At 41.8% G+C, this 18545-nt stretch overlaps 1 protein-coding gene across 8 annotated transcripts in view; it reads right to left on the reverse strand.

Moving 5' to 3' along the window:
* NCOA7 (nuclear receptor coactivator 7) overlaps window positions 1-18545 on the reverse strand; it is a 160318-nt gene that overhangs the window by 120572 nt on the left and 21201 nt on the right. For all 8 annotated transcript variants that reach the window (XR_006602357.1, XR_006602358.1, XM_004740133.3 and 5 more), the window contains exon 2: window positions 6011-6123. Coding sequence is in view for 6 of the 8 variants with exons in the window: in XM_004740133.3 (XP_004740190.1) it covers window positions 6011-6063 (53 nt within the window). In the remaining 2 variants the exon portion in view is untranslated. The remainder of the gene's footprint in view (window positions 1-6010; window positions 6124-18545) is intronic.

The raw sequence follows: 18545 nt of genomic DNA on the forward strand, positions 1-18545 counted from the left end.
GCCTTAGAAGTCTCAAAGCCCTTTGGACGATGTAGTTCCACTTTATGCTATTCCAGAGCCTGGCTGTGCTCTAACAATGTATCTTTGGGAAACTACTGATTCCGCTCTGGACTGCTGAGATCACTCTTGCCTCCCTGATCTGAACCACAGGAGCAGCTCATGGAATGGGAGTAGGGTACCAAGATGAAGATTTTTAGGTGAAGATGAAGGTGCAGGTAAGCACAGAAGCCAAGGTCACAGGTGGCTGAGCACTCACTGTGCCAAGCACTCTGGATATGTTACCTTCGTCCTCACGGCACCATGGTTTGGTTTTGTTTGAATGGGAGAACCCCACAACTGACTCTATATATTTAATAAAAAAGCTAATCAGTGGGTTCAAGTATCAGCCTCCAGGTCCCCCTCCCTGAAGAAGGGGCCAAACCTCAAATAGTGTGTGTAAGGGTCCAGACCAGGTCAACTCGGGTCCTCCATGCTGTGTCCAATTTGGACTTCATCACCTTGGCTCAGGCTGGGAGGCGTCCTTCTTCAAAGCCATGTTGTTAATAGGCTATTATTAGCCACACTTAACAACAAGAAATCCAGGGTGAAATTTGGAAAACGTGGCCAAAGTCATACACGGGGAGTGCTTTTCAAACACAAGGAGCTCTGCTGGCGGGTCAGAGGTTCAAGGATGAACTACCAGGGAGGCGGCTGGGGATGGAATGGGGGGTGTCAGAGGAGTGAGGATCGGAGCCAAGACGTGTTCTACAGTTTGCAACCTTCAGAGTCTGGGGTGAGAGGGTGAGGCAGAGAGAAGAGCATCACCCCCTCCATGCTGCAGGCTATTCCTCGGCAGTGGCATGGGGAAGAAGAAAGCAGGGGGTAGCAGCGGGTCGGCTCTTCCAGATAACCAGGAAGCAGCAGCCAGAGGGACCCATACAAACCAAACAGAGTCTACTGCTGAGCCTCTACCACTCAGTGTCTATGTACAGGCCCCATCAGACCTCAGCAGAGGGGAAAAGTCAATCTCCCACAAAACACCACTTTAGGTTCACTGAAAATATATTTTTGATATCCTACATTAACCCTCAATCCTGAATGCTCTGTTTTTTAAAAAATGTTCAAACACACAAAGAACATAAAGAGACCTGCACACACACAAAAAAAACACCAAATGGGTTCTAAATTCTGCAAAAGCCATATAATGTCAAAGTGTGGAAGAAATAGTGTTTGGCACTACTGAAAAAAAAAATGCATTCTAACTATAAGGGGAAGGAGGGGGAGCAGGGGCCATAATGAATAATGAGCACTGTAGAGAACAACACAGGGAGTACAATCTGCTTTAATAACTCAGTTTTTCATTTAGTTGCAAGACCTGTCAACTATCAAGGAATTAATCCACATATATAATACACTTATTCTGTATACACAAATTCTTTGCAAGAGCACGGGGAAAGGTCTCATGAATCATTCAATCTGGAACAGACAACTGCTATAAAACACCACCAAAGATCCTGAAAACAAGGTGGGCCAGGCCAGGAGATCTCAAAAACTCTTAAGCACTTATGCAAAATAAATCTAACTAGTAGTAAAGCTATTTCACCCTTCCATTTATAGTTACATCAGCATATTTCAAGATAAATTATAAGAAAGGAAGTACTGGGTGATCCTCAAATAGCTAATTTCAACCCCAAAATAATTAAAATGGGCTCTTTTGAATTTAACTTTGCTTCAGTGTTAAATTCGGAGAGAGGGAGAACCACCTCAGCAAAGGAGGTAGATAAAGGATTATTTACCAAACATGTGAAGCATACAATGTTCACGAAACCACATGGTAAAAAAAAGTACACGGAAGAAATAGAGGCTATTTAATGACATGGAAGGAAAAAAGGATGAAGAGAGGGGGAACCGAGTTTAAAAGCAGTTTTGGGGGTTTCAGATACATATTATGGCAACAGGTAGAAATAAGGACAAATCTTTTGATCTCCTCTGCAGACCAGTAGAGATTTACGTAAGGTGGTGTGATTTCATCAGCTCAGCCTTACCCTTGGTCTGACTCGACATTCTGCTGAGGCAATCTTGCTTGGACTGCCCTTATGCACACTGCTCCAGGGAAATCAGCCCTGTGTTGTGAGAAACTGACTTTCAAGTAGGTCCTGTTGGTAATTCCATATTATGGTAATTCCACCATTTAGTGAGAAAGCATTTGAAAAGAGTATTAGCATTGGTTGCCTCTTTTCTGATACTGGAGGGTTTTCTGGTTTCCCTTTTGCTTTTAATAGCTTGACCATTTTTGACCACCAATGCACGGTAACAACTAAACTACAGATTTGTCTGTTCTCTCTCTCCATCTCTCAGTTCCTATAACTAATCCTGTTAGCATGCTGTTGGAACAGCATCACTGATGTTTGTTCTTGGTCTGTTATCCTTATGCTTGTAAGGTCATACTGAATTTTTGGATGTTTTCCTTTTCATTGTTAGAATACTTGTCGCAAGAGGTCAAGGCAAGCATGACAATTAAATTTTGCATTTCTGAGCTGAAAAAAAAATGGTGCTGTTCTTCCAGAACAGTTTCCTCTTTCATTCATTGTTGAAGAGGTTCCCCTTATTCTACATCTTAGTAACTAGAGGGATTAACTTTGAGTAGGTTTTGAACCACCCGTCACCCTTCCTGTTGGAATCAGTGTGCATTCAAGGTGAGAAGGCACTGAAGCTTTCCAAATCACTATCTAGGGCATCTATAAGCAGAAAGGAAAGAAAACATGTTGACTGAAACTTCTATCTCATATAAAAATTATTTCAAAACAGATGACTGACAAGTATAAAACACAGTATTATAAAACCTGTAGAAGAAAAAAAAAAGCGAATCTTTAGGACCTATAGCTGGGTAAAGCAGTAGAGTTGAAGCCAAAAGCATAATCCATAAAAGGAAACACTAATAAACTGAACCGTATCAAAAGTAAAAACTTGTGCTCTTGCAACAGCTGCTGCTAAGAGGAGGAAAACAAAAGCTACAGACTGGGAGAAAAGAGCTACAAACCCTCCATCAAAGGATTAGTATCTAGAGTGCATGAAGAACTCAAAAAACTCAACATAAGAAAATAGGTAAGACATGAAAAGGCACTGCTCTGCAGCTAGACAGGCAACTAATAAACACATGAAAAGATGTTCAGCCTCTCTGGTCATTAAAGAAATACAAATTAAACTATACATTTATCAGAATGACTAAAAATAAGAGTAATAATACCAAATGCTAATGAGGATATGGAGAAACTGGGTCATTTATGCAATGCTAATAGGAAGGCATGCATATCAAGTGGTACAGCCACTCTGGAAAAGGTGATGGCACTTTCTTGCAAAATTAAACATGCCCTTATCATCTGACCCAGCAATTCCACTCCTGAGCATTTATCCAAGAAAAATTAACTTGCACCCAAATGATCCTAGTGGCTTGATCTGTAATAGCTCTAAATTGGATATAACCCAAATGTCCTTCAATAGGCAAATACTTGAAAATTGTGATATAGGCACACCATGGAATACTACTCAGCAATAAATAGGAACAAACTGTTGATACATGCGACATCTTGAACAGATCTCAAGTGCTATGATCTGAATGTTGTGAACCCTCAAAATTCACATGCTCAAACCTAATGCCAAATGTGATGGTTTGGGGAGGTGGAGCCTTTGGGGGTGAGTAAGTCATGAGAGTGGGGTCTTCATGGATGAGATAAGTGCCCTTATAAAAGAGGTATGAGAAAGCTCCTTGCCCCTTCTGCCATGTGAGGTTAGAGGGAGAAGACAGCCTTAGATGACCCAGGAAGCAGCCTCTCAGCACAGAACATGGCACAATGGCCTTGGACTTGCAACCTCCAGAACTCTGAGAAATACATTTCTGTTGTTTATCAGCCACCGGGTCTATGGTGTTTTGTTACAGCAGTCTGAGTGGTCTAAAACACAAAGGAACTGCACTAAGTGAAAAAAATCTCATCTCAGAAGGTTACATGTCATAGGATTCCATGTCTGTAATATTTCTGTAATGACACATTACAGAGACTAGAACAGATTCGTGGCTGTCGGGGGTGGCAAGCAGAGGGAAGGAAATGAATGCCACTACAGGAGGGTAGCCCAAGAGACCTGTCTGATCTGTATCTCCATCTTGATATGGTCACACAACTCTGTACATGTGATGTGATTACACAGAACTAGATACACACAAATACACAAATGAATGCTTGTAACCCTGGTGCAATCTGAGTAAGGTCAGTGGATTGCATCCATGTCAACTTCTTAGTGGCCATATTACAGGACAGTTACGTAAGGGGCTTCCATTGTGGGAAACTGGATGAAGGGTGTGGGGTAGCTCTCTGTAATATGTCTTACAACTCCATGTGATCTATAACTATCTCAAAATAAAGTGTTTCTAAACATCACTGTATGGTCCTTATTTATTCTAAGTGCCTTCTGTCTAATGTTCCGCCCCTTACATGCCTGATTTCTTTCTTCCCCAATCTTGCTACTCTGTAGTCGTAATAGTGCAGAACACCACACTACAATAAGTTGTTTAACTCTTGCTTTCCAAAAACTCTTACTCACATTTTACTATTACTCACTGGGGCACGCCAATATTTGAATATGGACTTTTATGCTGCATGAAATGGGCCAAATGTTTTCTGGGTCTTAGTTACCTCAGTGGTAAAATAGGGAGAAATGGAGGTTAGGTTTATTGTGAGATAAATAAAATAATAAGTAAAGAACTTTACACATAGTAGTTCCTTAAAAGTTTATTTCCTTCCTTTTCCTATTAATAATCTAAAACCTAGCTTTATTTCTGGATTAAAAAAAAAAAATCAACAAAAATTTTTGGTTTTCAGTTTCAAAGGCTTACATTTGGAAAATAAGAAAAGCGTCTTTTTTTTTTTTCCTTGGTGGAGCCTTGTTTTTTATTGACATAAATCTGACATATAATGTATATACAACATACTGATTTTTTAAAATTATGCTGTTAGCCACTGCATAGTACATCATTAGATTTTGATGTAGTGCTCAATGACTCATCAGTTATGCATAACACCCAGGGGTCGTCACAACACGCACCCTCCTCAATACCCATCACCCTGCCCCGTCCCCCCACCCCCTCCCCTCTGAAATCCTCAGTTTATTTCCCAGAGTCCATAGTCTCTCATGGTCCATCACTCTCTCTGATTTCTCCCCCTTCAGATTTAAACCCCTTGCCCTATGGTCCCCCGTGTTACTGCTTATGTTCCATATATGAGTGAAACCATATGATAATTGCTTCTTTTAACAAGCACAGACTGGGAATGTGGTGAGGCTGAATTCAGTTCTTAAGAAATGATTCGATATAGGAGACCATAATGATAATTTTAAGCCTATGTGTTCTCACTTTGAGTTTGAAAACATTCTATCAAAATGGTAAATGTTTTAGCATGTCAAGCACTTTATTGTGATGAGTAGTTGCCCATTATATGGCTAAATCTGTGGAGAGTAACTGATCATCTACAGATTATATCTATTCACAAACCGAGAACTGCGGGTATGTTGCATGAGTTCAGCATTAGTAATGACATGAACTCCAATGGCAGAATTTCATCTATTCCACCTAACTACAAAAATACTTTTCAGGAACGGACTTCCAACAAGATAATAAGCTTTAAATAGGTCATAGACTTTTAGTTATAGCTAAACCAAGTAAGCTACTAGAGCAGTAGGAATGAAGCATTTAGGATCTAAGATTTCATGTAGGTTGCTAAATGCGGGGTCCCAAGCAACATGCAGTTCAGTGCGTAATGACCGGCCCGGGATAACCATCAAATACAGAAAGACAAGCACCGAATGTTCTTCCTCTACTGCAAGCAAGAAAAAAGATGAAAACAAAGTACACGTAACTCTTATTGGACACCTGTTTTCTTTACAAACGCTCACCAAACACAGACTGCCAACTTACACTTGAGGACAAAGTCCCTCCTCAAACATTCAAATATTGATGGTAATTTTGCAAAGCAACGCTTACCGCGCAAAATAACTTTGTTTCCGTTCCTTCTTCTCTTCCTTGGTATCCATCATACACAATCACAACGCGAAGTATTTGGAGAAGTCCTTCTTTTTTATCAGTGAGTCATAACCCTGTAATAAAAAAACAACAAAGTGACTGTAAATTATGAACTTTATAATAGCTGAGATGAAGAATAAAGCAGAGTGGAACTACATGGCCCACCACAAACGGAAGATAAATTTGAACCTGTAAACGAGGTCACATAAGTAATACACGAAATGCAAATGTTCACAGTGTGGGGGGGGATCCTTTTAGTTTAATGTTAAACTAAAAGGTAGCTGGAAAAGAAAACTGAAGTATTTTCCTCACAATTAACAATTACTTCAAAATGTGCTAAAAAATGAAAATCACTGATTTTTGACTACTTTAGGCTACCTATGCAGAAGAGTTAATTTTTTAAAAAAATTTATGAACTCATAATCACTTTATAGGTAATTGATCATGTATAGGTCTCATACATAATTATGAAAAAATGGATCACTTAGGTGTTTTACAAGAATGTTCTTTCTTTAAAAATAACATCAGTGTCCCGTTTTATTTTCGGGAACATGCCAGTGACTACATCCCACATAAGCAAATGAGGAAATGAAAGTACGAAGCCTCGGGAAACTCTTCTTCAAAATGGCTTTATGCTTGTCTCTCTGCCTCTCCCTCTCCCCACACTGCTACCCTCACCTAGGCTTCCCAGGAGCACCTTAAACCTGTAATAAAAGGTTGTCTCCAGATCAACCTTCCTTAAATACCACTTTCATCATGCCACAGCCCTGCTCAAAAATTTCCAATGTTGGGGTGCCTGGGTGGCTCAGTGGGTTGGGCCACTGCCTTCAGCTCAGGTCATGATCTCAGGGTCCTGGGATCGAGTCCCACGTCAGGCTCTCTGCTCGGCAGGGAGCCTGCTTCCTTCTCTCTCTCTCTCTCTCTCTCTCTGCCTGCCTCTCTGCCTACTTGTGATCTCTCGCTCTGTCAAATAAATAAATAAATAATTAAAAAAAATCTTTTTTTTTTTTTTAAAGATTTTATTTATTTATTTATTTGACAGAGAGAAATCACAAGTAGATGGAGAGGCAGGCAGAGAGAGAGAGAGGAAAGCAGGCTCTCCGCTGAGCAGAGAGCCCGATGCGGGACTCGATCCCAGGACTCTGAGATCATGACCTGAGCCGAAGGCAGAGGCTTAACCCACTGAGCCACCCAGGTGCCCAAAAATTAAAAAAATCTTAAAAAAAAAAATTTCCAATGTCTACTTTCTACCTGATTCACTAACCTAAATTTTCTGCAAAGCATTAACCTTCCCTAAAATCTATCCTCTCATTCTGAGGAGTATCAAAGTAAAAGCAAAGAACGTTCATCAATCAAACTATTTGCTAATTCAATTCAATGAATTATTCTTTTTTTAAAGACTTTAAAGCAATTGCTATACCCAGTGTGGGGCTGAAGTCCCCAACCCCAAGGTCAAAGAGCCACATGCTCTACTAAGCCAGCCAAGTGCCCCTTCGAAGAACTAAAATTTAATTCACAATACACATTCCATGGAAGGTACTGTGTGACCAGTATCAGAGGCCAAAGATAAATAAGCCATGATATTTGCTCTAACAGAGTTTACTGCCTTACAAGGGAGATGCTTAGGGTTTCAGAGCATGGGATACTGACCACTATGGAGGAGACACGGGTGCCAGGAGCATCCAAAGCAAGCACTCTCAGCCTCATGCACGGCCCACCCCCTTGACTCCCCGTGCACACCAAGATTGCAAGGATGAGTATGGATCTCCTACTAAGGGTACGGGGAAGCAGGTCTAGCATGAACAACACAAGAAGAACAGCACTTCTCTGCTGCTCCAGGATTAAATGTGAAGCAGGGCAATGGTGGGGGTGGGGATGAAGACACAGTCAGGATTAGGGGCACGGCCGGCCATTTATGTCCCACTAAAGAGCTTGATCTTAATCCTAGCTATGCATTATGTGCCACATGCCCCTTCGTGACTCCTACCTCAGACATCACTAACTAAGCAAGAGTGCCTCACCTGCTACAGATGTTACTGAATTGATCAACAGGAGATCAGATCAATTTTCTCATTCCTGATGTACATGGAAGGAAATCACCAAAGTGTTTTACACGAAGGACTGTGATACACCCACACTAAGGATGGACTTGAGAGGGTTGAGTGAGCGTGAAATAGATCTGTTAGGAAGAAACTACAGTAAAACTAGTTCAGAGAGGAGGGTCTACATTTAGGCAGCAGTATCCAACACAGAAAAAGGGGGGATGCACTCAAGAAATACTTAGAAGGCCAATGAGTCAAGGTCTGGTGACTCATTCAGTGTGGACAACATCAGAAAGGCAAGATGAAGAATGCCCTCCAAGCTTCTGCCACAGGGGCTGGGTAGACAGTGACACCACAGAAAGAACACCATCAACAAGAAGGGGCAAACCGGGTGTGGGTCAGGGCTTAGAAACAGAAAAAAGAACAGGTTTTAGACACATTGCCTTCAAGGTGCCCATGGGATAGTCAGCTAGAGACACTCATCAGATATTTGATTGCATTTAAAGCACAAGAGCATGGTGAGGGCTAGGGCAAAAAGTTTAGAAATTATCAGTATATGGTTGTGGCTAAGTCAGAAAAAAAGAAAAGCAAACAAGCAAGAAAACAAAAAATACAGTAACACCCTGCAAACATGACAGCTATGCACAAAGCCCTCCATGGAAACAAAGGATCACAGTCTGAACTGACGGCTTGACCTCCAAGTCCCTGATGTGCCTGATGTGTCTTTCTGAAAGACTTTATCACACAATAGGGAAAATAAGATGTGTGCAAAACACTAAAATGTGAGATGGGTTAACTCAGAGTTGTCCAAAGACAAATAGAGAAGACACAAAGTTCACTTTGGATCAAGGTGATGACATAAGTCTTTAAGGGCAGTGAGAATTTCAATAGGTAAAAAGAAGAGAGAGAAAATTCCGGAAGGACAGATCCGCTGGGTGTAGGTACAGACAGAAAAAGAACAAGACACGTTCAGACAAGAAAGAAGGACAGACTGGCTGGCTACCAGGTAAGAAAAGCAAACCAATCATAATGCCTGCCTACATAGAAGTTATTTACTTCAACATATTAGCCACATGTTATCTCTTTTAATCCTTATTTCCACTAAATGGAGGTTGAGAGATCCTAATTTCCCTAGTTCCACAGCACCAGCTGTGGTGGAGAAATGATTTAAATCCAGTTTGGTGCATGCTTCGATGCCTTTCAGTAACCTCTGGAATCAGAAATATTTGGAAATGAGTGAGAAAAAGCAGTCTAGAATCAACAGCACCCAATGCCTCAGCAAAGTCTGTAGGTCAGAGCAAATGTAGCTGCGTGTCGGGGGAAGGCGCCATTGAGCCCTCCCACAGGACGGCACCAGGAGAGGGGTAGGGGTAGAAGCCAAGCCTCAAGGAACGAGCATTCATTCAAGAAGCTAGGTGATGTTACTGGGTATTTACCCTAAAGATACAAACGTAGTGATCCGAAGGGGCACGTGCACCCGAATGTTTATAGCAGCAGTGTCCGCAATAGCCAAACTACGGAAAGAACCTAGATGTCCATCAACAGATGACTGGATAAAGAAGATGTGGTATATATATATATATAATGGAATACTATGCAGCTATTAAAAGAAATGAAATTTTGCCATTTGCAATGATGGGAATCGAACTAGAGGGTATTATTCTGAGTGAAATAAGTCAGAGAAAAACAATTATCATATGATCTCCCTGATATGAGGAATCTGAGAGGCAGGGCGGAGGGTTGTGGAGGGTAGGGAAGGAAAAAATGAAACAGGATAGGATCAGGAGGGAGACAACCATAAGAGACTCTTCATCTCATGAAACAAACTAAGGGTTGCTGGGGTGGGAGGCAGGGAGAGAGTGGTGGGTTATGGACAGTGGGGAGGGTATGTGCTATGGGGAGTGTTGTGCAGTGTGTAAACCTGATGATTCACAGACATGTACCCCTGGGACAAATAATACATTATATGTTAATTAAAAGCAGCAGCAGCTGGGTGATGAAAGAAAGAAGGAAAGACAGTGGTGTCCAGCTCTCCCAAGCCCAGTCTCACACTGTGGCCGGAACCCAGTGGGGTCCCTTGAACATCACCCTCCCCCGCACTGACTCCACACCATAATCCTTACTCTTTCTTCAAGCTTCAGGTGACTTGACTACACTCCTCCATTTGACCAGATCTAGCACAAGGCCCCGTTCAGCTCTAACGCCTTCCCTGACCACTGGGGTGCTCTCCTCTCTCTCCCTCGGGAGCTTATTTCAACGTGAAGCACTTAGTCATTCGCTGCGTGACCATGCTGCTTCTCTTAGCCCCCTCGGCCACAAACAAAAGTGCCTTCAGGTCAAACAAAACCCACCATGTTTCACCATTTCCTTTTATATCCCTAAATACCTAACACAGAACTAGGCCGTAAACCTACATAAAAGCTAAGGGAGGAATTAATCCAGGTTGGGGAGAGTCAATTATAAGGCAGACTGATATAAATCCAAGAAACCCCCCCCCCAACCACCAACAATTAAGAATTACTTGGAGGCAAATAAATAAATAAATAAATAACATGGGGGCGAGGGATATAGATGCAAACAGGTCTCTCTCCGACTCCAGAAAAGAGGAGAATCCCTGCTCTGGGCCAGGTGGCTTATTTTAAAGTTCCTCTCCTGCATGCCACCATATGTGATGATCCCTGTTTATTAGATTTCTCCTCATGAATAAAAATGAAGTCATAACAATCTAATTGGAAAATTTTTATATTACAAGCTGAGCCAGAAACTAATATTTGGTTCTAGTGGAAAAATATTGACAAGAAGCAGCACAAGAGAGAAAGATTAAATGATCCAAGAATGGACATCTGGTGCCGCTGCGTCTGTTTAGAATTTGGATACTTTTTTTTTTAAGTATTCTCTTTGATAAACAAAAAATATACTTATCTTTGATTTCTTTTAAATGTCTGGGGATTTTTGTATTCCTTAAACAAGACATATGCAGCCCTTTCAGGTCCAGACACACCAACAGATTAACGGGGAAGAGAGCAGCAAAGGATGCTATAAAAATGATTTGCACGGAGCACCGTAGAGAAGCCTTCATGCTTCACTGAAAAACCAGAGCTCCTTAAATCAATCTCTAATGGGAACTACATTTTCCATTATAAGTGGCCATAATGGGCTTCTTAAAAGCCCTTCTTTCATTTAATGTTGACTGTTCTTCACATCAATAAACTCTAGGCTCATCCAAACACTGAATTACAAGTCTCCTGCATTTATGGCACATAACAGACCAAAAAGAATTTCATGAGGTAAGCACAAGATGAATCTTCTATCTAAATAGTTCTTTTTGTGATCTGAAATCAGGATGGTCAATTTCAACCCCAAATCCTTTCATTATGCAAATAAAAAGGGCACCTACAAAATCCTTACCTTGTAAGCGCTGTGTTGAAGACAAAATATTTGCTGTTATTACCTGCAAAGTATTCCCTGTTTGAGACCATGGCGCCACTCAAAAAGAATTTAAGCACTGAGCGACAGGAGACTCCTGGAGTACATCAAACCAGTGTGGACCCGTGTAGCCCAGGGTGGCTTTCTGGCTCCGAATCTAACACCCTGTCGTTCCTTGCATGTTCAGGTATAACCAGTCTGAACTAGAAAAACACCAGTGTACCTATGATGTCCATCAGCTGTTTTCCCCACAACATGTTTCCTATTATACACATGAAATAATGACGAAAACATGCTTTGAGGCTTGGTCACACTATGTTTGGCCCCTCAGGGGACAGACCAAACTGTACTTTTCTATGCCTAGCCTGTTTTCGCAAGAACAAGTGATTTGTGTCATTGGTAGAAGTTTTCGACTCAGGAAACAAAGACTGTGTGGCTTTTATAATTTCATCAATAAAAGACAGAGGAGGAAAAGAAAAGAATACTTCTACTTCTACAGAAATAGAAGAGATGTTCGGTGTTTCTCAAAGCCCCAGTCGTCTAAACAAAGGAAGGATATTTAAATTTCAGCATTAACCAAGGTCTGAATTTGAATACTTTCTTTAACAAGAAACCTGGGAAGATAGACATAGCAACAGATAGGAAAGGCTGCCACAAACATGTAAGCGGAGCAACCAGGGGATAATGCCCCCAAGTAGACAAATGTGTGTCACAAAACCAAAACAACAGAAAACAGAAGGTAGAACAGAACCAAGAGCCAAAAAGTTACGTCTGAATCAAGGTGATGATCAAGGACAGGCCAATGGTCTCGGCTACTTGGGAAAATGGTGCAAAGCCAGTGGATAGCAACATGAACGGAGAACTCATCAGCTCTTGTGGCACTCTTCTTCACTTAAGGAACTGGAATTAGCTGAAAAGAATTAAACCAATGTGAGTTTGATTTAAGACAAGTATAAAGAGGGGTGCTTGGCTGGCTATCCGTAGAGCATGCAACTCTCAGTCTTGGGGTCCAAGTTCAAGCCCCACATTGGGCACAGAGTTCACTTAAAAAGAAAAAAAGAAGTAGAGAGATTTCATCAAAGCTCCTAGGTATTTTAAGATTTTATTTATTTGACAGAGATAGAGAGAGCATGGGAGAGAGGATGAGAAAGAGAGAGCACACAAGCAGTAGGGAGAGGTAAAGGGAGAAGTGGACTTCCAGAGCAGGGAGCCTGATGCAGGACTTGATCCTAGGACCCTGGATCATGACCTGAGCCAAAGGCAGATGCCTAACTGACTTAGCATCCAGATACCCAAAGCTCCTAGATACTTTAAATTAAGACCCATCTCTAGGCTAGACAGATCATTTTATATGTTTCATCTAAGAAGAGAATGTGCAGATGAGATTTCTAAAAAGTCATTAGTAGGGTCAGGAATTATCGAAGATGTGGAAAGTGCCAGCAGCATGACAATGGACAAATACATTTTAATTTTCAAAAGTTAGAAAGAAATTGTGTAAATCACACACTGCAGATCACACAGATTCCCAGCAAAACTTTAGAAATGATCACAACAGGCAGGTTGGCCAGGACTTGAAGAAGATGCAGTGAAACCTGGGGTGGAGATTGTTTACAGAAAACTAACCATTCAGTGGAACAATAACAAACAGGCAGACTCCTTCTTAAAGGGGTCTTATCTTATCTTGGACCAAGTACTCTGCTGGAGATAAAAGATGAACACCAACATTCACAGGGCAAGAAACTCAGGTGGAACAGGCAAGTTAAACCCATCAGCTGGTACAGCAGGTGGCAAGTACCCTGACGTTGCAGAGCACAGAGGGAAGCAACTAACTGCTAAGAAGGGAAGGAGAGTCAAGGAACCTCCGCAGACGAAGCCAGGGCTGGGCTATGAAGGAGCAGAGCTGGGCTATGAAGGAGGAGCAAGGAAGCCCTAGTGAGGCTCGGCTCACTAGGCAGACGGAGGCCGGGTGAGCCAGGTCGGGGACTGTGTGGTCCCAGAGAATCCTGAGTGGTCTGGGGTGGCTGGAGTGCAGGGCTGGTGGAGGGGAGGAAGTTCAGGGAATGGTGGCTTACTCAAATTACATTGACCTAATTTCCCTCTTGGACATAGCTATTATTCTCATACATTAAGGAAATGGAAGTAAAATACAATGTAACTGTACTTCAAGGCATTTGGTAAGTTTCTCTTGATCTGCTTGTGGATAAGATGGAGAAATGTGGGCTGGACATGGGTGGATGCTTCGATGATTACATGGATAAAGAAAAGCACTGAACCCCTGTACGAAGAGGTTTGAGCTGACCAACTGACTGACCTAACCCAGAGCCCGGAGCTGACCTCCATCTTCAGCCTGGAGGGAGGACGCTAATAGCTTAATGCAGTATTTGTTCATCAGTAAATTTACCACCAACTTGAATGACAACAGGGACCTCCTTATTAGACTTTTGGAAGAGGGATCAGTAACATCCCAGATAACAGCATTTGGATTCAGACAGATGTCAGCTGTCTGTAGGAAGGTGGAATTCACCCCATATGAACCTAAGGTTGTACATCTGGGTGAGGAGCTAAGGAATGAGAGAGCCGGCTCAGCAGTAGCACAGCGAGTATGACCTGCCCTCTTAGGTGACGGTAAACTCCATGTACCCAGTAGTGACATTCCACCGACCTGCCTTCCAAAAACGGAGGCAAACAAAAAAAAAAAAGGCAAACAAAAAAAACCTCTTAATCAACCCAGAATAAAGAAGAATATGTGTGTGCCACTCTTCTTGAGGATTAGAATATATCACGATGACTGCATTTCACTCTACTCTTCCACTATAGGAGAACTAGAAGGCATGTGGAGCAACCAGGGTGGTTAAGTGACATGAAACTAAGCTGCAAGACTAAGAGTCAAAGGAGCTGGTCAGGGTTCGCCTACAAAGAGTTGGAGTGAATTGACATCTATATTCAAATGTCTGAAAGATCCTACCTGGTCATGGATTTAGGCTTGTACCAGTACACCTCTGAGGGGGAATACCTGGGACCAGGCATTAGATTGTAGGGAGAGGGGGTTTTGGTTCAACGTAAGGAAGAACTGGTTTACAGACAGACGCAAACAGCCACCTCAGGATAGGGCGGCTTCTTCATCTCCAAAAGTGACTGAGCTATAGATGCACAGTTCTCTACCTTATCAAAATCAACACCCCTCCTCTAAATAAATAGGTATTTCACAATATGCCCATTATGATATTGAAATGAAGTTCATAGCTAATATAACCTACTTATACACCAAATTTTACGAAAGCAATACAATGCCCCCAAGGAAAGTCATTTATAACAGCTATTTCAATAAGCAAATTCTTGGGCACTCAATCACTGAAAGACATAATGAAATACTCAGACACTTACACCTGTTTCTATAGGGCAAGTTTAGCTATAGGAGAGGTGGGATCAGAAACGATTTCATTACAAATGAGAAGTACAAGCGAACGAAAAAGCTGAGGTGAGGGGCGCCTGGGTGGCTCAGTCATTAAGTGTCTGCCTTCAACTTGGGTCATGATCCCAGGGTTCTGGGATCAAGCGCTGCGTTGGGCTCGTTGCTCAGTGGGAAACCTGCTTCTCCCTCTCCCACTCCCCCTGCTTGTGTTCCTTCTCACGATATGTATCTCTCTGTTAAATAAATAAATAAAATCTTAAAGACCAAAAACCCAAGATGAGGGGGGATAGGGAGAGTGGGTATTGGGGGGGTTGGGGTACAGAGAACATTAGAATAAGAACTAGTGCTATAGGGCGCCTGGGTGGCTCAGTGGGTTAAGCTGCTGCCTTCAGCTCAGGTCATGATCTCAGGGTCCTGGGATGGAGTCCCGCATCGGGCTCTCTGCTCAGCGGGGAGCCTGCTTCCTCCTCTCTCTCTCTCTGCCTGCCTCTCTGCCTACTTGTGATCTCTCTGTCAAATAAATAAGTAAAATCTTAAAAAAAAAAAAAAAGAACTAGTGCTATGAAGAAGAACTGGGCATTTCTAAACATGGTAACTTAAAGCTATTCTCTTTTCTTGAGAATGTCCCAATAAACAGTCACATGGGCCCTACAGAAGATATAAAACACCTGAGTGTAAGAGACAATTCCCTGTTGCCTAGAACTGCCCCGCTCATTACAGAGCATTTGACAGGACACTTCTGCCTCCCCCTCAACTAAACGCCAGTAGTGCCCCGCCCCCTCAGATAACCCTGGGAAACAAACTGCATCCCGGTCAGGGGAAGAAGGGGTGCTGCGGGGCAGGGCGGGGGGGAGATGGATACTAAACTCATGGAGAGCTACTATTACAGAGGAAAGTGAAGGTCTGTAGGGAAATGAATACTTAAATTTTTAAATTAAAAATGTTTAATTTCAAAAATTACTTCCTAGCTGAGATTTTAGAAACTCCGCACGAGAAGTTCTGTTTCCAAGATGCTCATGCTTCATCTGACCTCTCTGACCCACTCTATCAGGGCACTGCAGCACCACTGAACAGGACGAGCCTGGTTAACATCCAGACTCCGGCGGCTCTGAAGTACGTAACTTTGGGCAATTTACTCAGTTTTTCTGGTCCTCGACGTCCTTATCTGCAAAGGTCTATTATAAGAGACTAAATGTGTCCCAAAGGTGTCTATTAGAGTCTAGTGCTCCATGGAACAGAAAACTCTATCCAGCGAGCCCAAATGTTCAAATATTCACAAACACCACCAGAAGAGCTAGATTCAAATTTGTCCCAAACAGAACAATTGTATAGGAAACTAACTGAAGCTAGGCAGCTCCGGCAACCATAAAGATGACACCAATTGCAAAAGTTAAACATTTACTGAACATTAACCACAGGCAGCAAGGTTTTTTGTTCAATGCAGTTACACTGTTTAATCTTTAGGAGTGTATGAGAGTTAATGTTCTTAATCCTTTCCAGATAAAGAATCTGAAGTTCAGAAAGGTTAAAGAACTTAATCAAGGTCAAAGAGCCACAGAGTGAGAGCCAGAATAATGAGCTTTACCGGATTCCAAAGGCAAACCCACCAGTAATAGCCTCTAATGCTAGGCTAGATCTCTACACAGACTTTTTGCTTTAGCTGCCTGGTTCTTCCTGCACTTACCCACCAGTAAAAAGAACAAGAGTGTGAACACCCAGCTTTCTGGCCAGTTGTCTTTTAGGATGTAAATCCTGAGCTGTGTTCACGCTAGTCACTACTGTTCATTAATAAAAGCACTGCAGTGAACATGTCTATGCATTCAATAAATATTTACTACACCGAATTAGACTTAAAGAGCTAACTGGAAAGCACACTCCCTTAATTCACTAAACTAAATGGATTACCTCTTAAGTCTTAAGGACAGAAGTAATGACATAACTTTGAATAAGAAATATTTCTTAGCAGTTGATCTTTCATTTGGTTCTGTTATGAAATGTAATCTGCCGATCCAATTATTTTTCCACTGAAAGTTAGTAAAGACAGAGAATCATAAAGTGGAATTTAGTAAAGACAGAGAATCAGAAAGTAGAAGTTATTCTTTTTTAAAATAACATTTCTAGGTGCCTCCTTAGCACAGTAGGTAGCACGTCAGTCTCATATAATAACATTTCTTTACTGATTTTTTAAAAGATTTTATTTATTAATTTGACAGAGAGTGAGAACAGGAACACAAGCAGGGGAAGGGGGAGAGGGAGAAGCATGCTCCCCCACCCCACCCCAGCAGTAAGCCCAATGAAGGGCTTGATCCCAGGACCCTGGTTATCATGACCTAAGTGGAAAGTAGATGCTTAACAGAGCCACCCAAACGCCCCTCTTTAAGTTACAAGATCCTTTTTTCCTAGGGACTGAAATCATAGGTCCTTTCTAAAACTAAAAACCGTGATTCTATAAAAATTCTATGAGAGGCTTTTAATGTACTTCATACATTCTCTCAATACATAGGAGTTCTATTTTGCACAGTTTCTACCAGTGCAAAATATGCAGAAAGTCATATAGAAAGTTACTAGAGGCAATGAAAACAGAACAGAGTCTACTCTGCCAAACCCATTTCTTACACACAGAGAAAACTTCCTCTTTCTCACCATCAATCACTATTTATTGGGCGTCTGCTACATGCATATGATTGTCTTTCTCAAGAGTGGGGGAAAATCTGCTGCCTGCATCATCCACAGAAGTGGTTTCTGGGGGCATCCCTACTGCTCTAGCACTGCCAGATCCCCCAGATGATCTCAAAGACGAATCTAAATGTGGTAGACACCACAGAGCATCAAGAAAGGAACAGGTGACATGGGAACAAAAATTCATCCTCAATTACTCTTGGACTTCCTTTCAATATTATCAGACCCATTGCTAAAATCCTTGGAACTTGGGCCTTTCGGGGGGTTTTTGGTTTTGTTTTTTGTTTTTTTTCCAGACCTCTTCTGGACTTGGCCCCAAAGGAATAAGCTCCACACTCTTGTGGCGTCTCTCTACTGGTACAGAACCAAAGTTCGTTCCCCAAGGCCTTGCAGAGAATAGTTGCCAACTTGAATCACTGGCAAATGCTGTCACTACTGTAGGGGCTGTGGTCTTCCATGCCCCAGCTCCTTTGATTTTAGGACAGAAATCACTGTGAGCTGTGGTTACTACTACTCATTTATTGCTGTTATTATTAGCAATTACGTGGAAGGTGCCTATTTGCTAGATCTGAAGTAGAGGGAACTGATGCAAACAAAACCAGTAAAATTTAATAGATAAAAGATGTCATAAGTGGAATGCCTTTACAAAGAACATACAGTTTATGGGCTTCAAACACTAGTTTTCGACAATTCGATTTGAGCATCTTTTGAACTATCAAAAGACATACAAGTTCACTCTACCAGGTAAACTATTTCACTACAGAAAGGGTGACACACTTCTTCATTCTCTTATGGATAGTATCTGCAGTTGAATGCATTTTCAAAATACACCAGCATATGCACATACTTGTAAAAATGCAAACTAAAAAACAATTGAATTATTACTCTTCTTAATGTACTTTCAGTATATTTATTTCCTTGGAGATTAAGGAGGCAA

The sequence above is a fragment of the Mustela putorius genome, unplaced genomic scaffold (genome assembly GCF_011764305.1).
Source record: "Mustela putorius furo isolate JIRA1106 unplaced genomic scaffold, ASM1176430v1.1 tig00003863_pilon_pilon_pilon, whole genome shotgun sequence".
Classification (NCBI taxonomy): domain Eukaryota; kingdom Metazoa; phylum Chordata; class Mammalia; order Carnivora; family Mustelidae; genus Mustela; species Mustela putorius.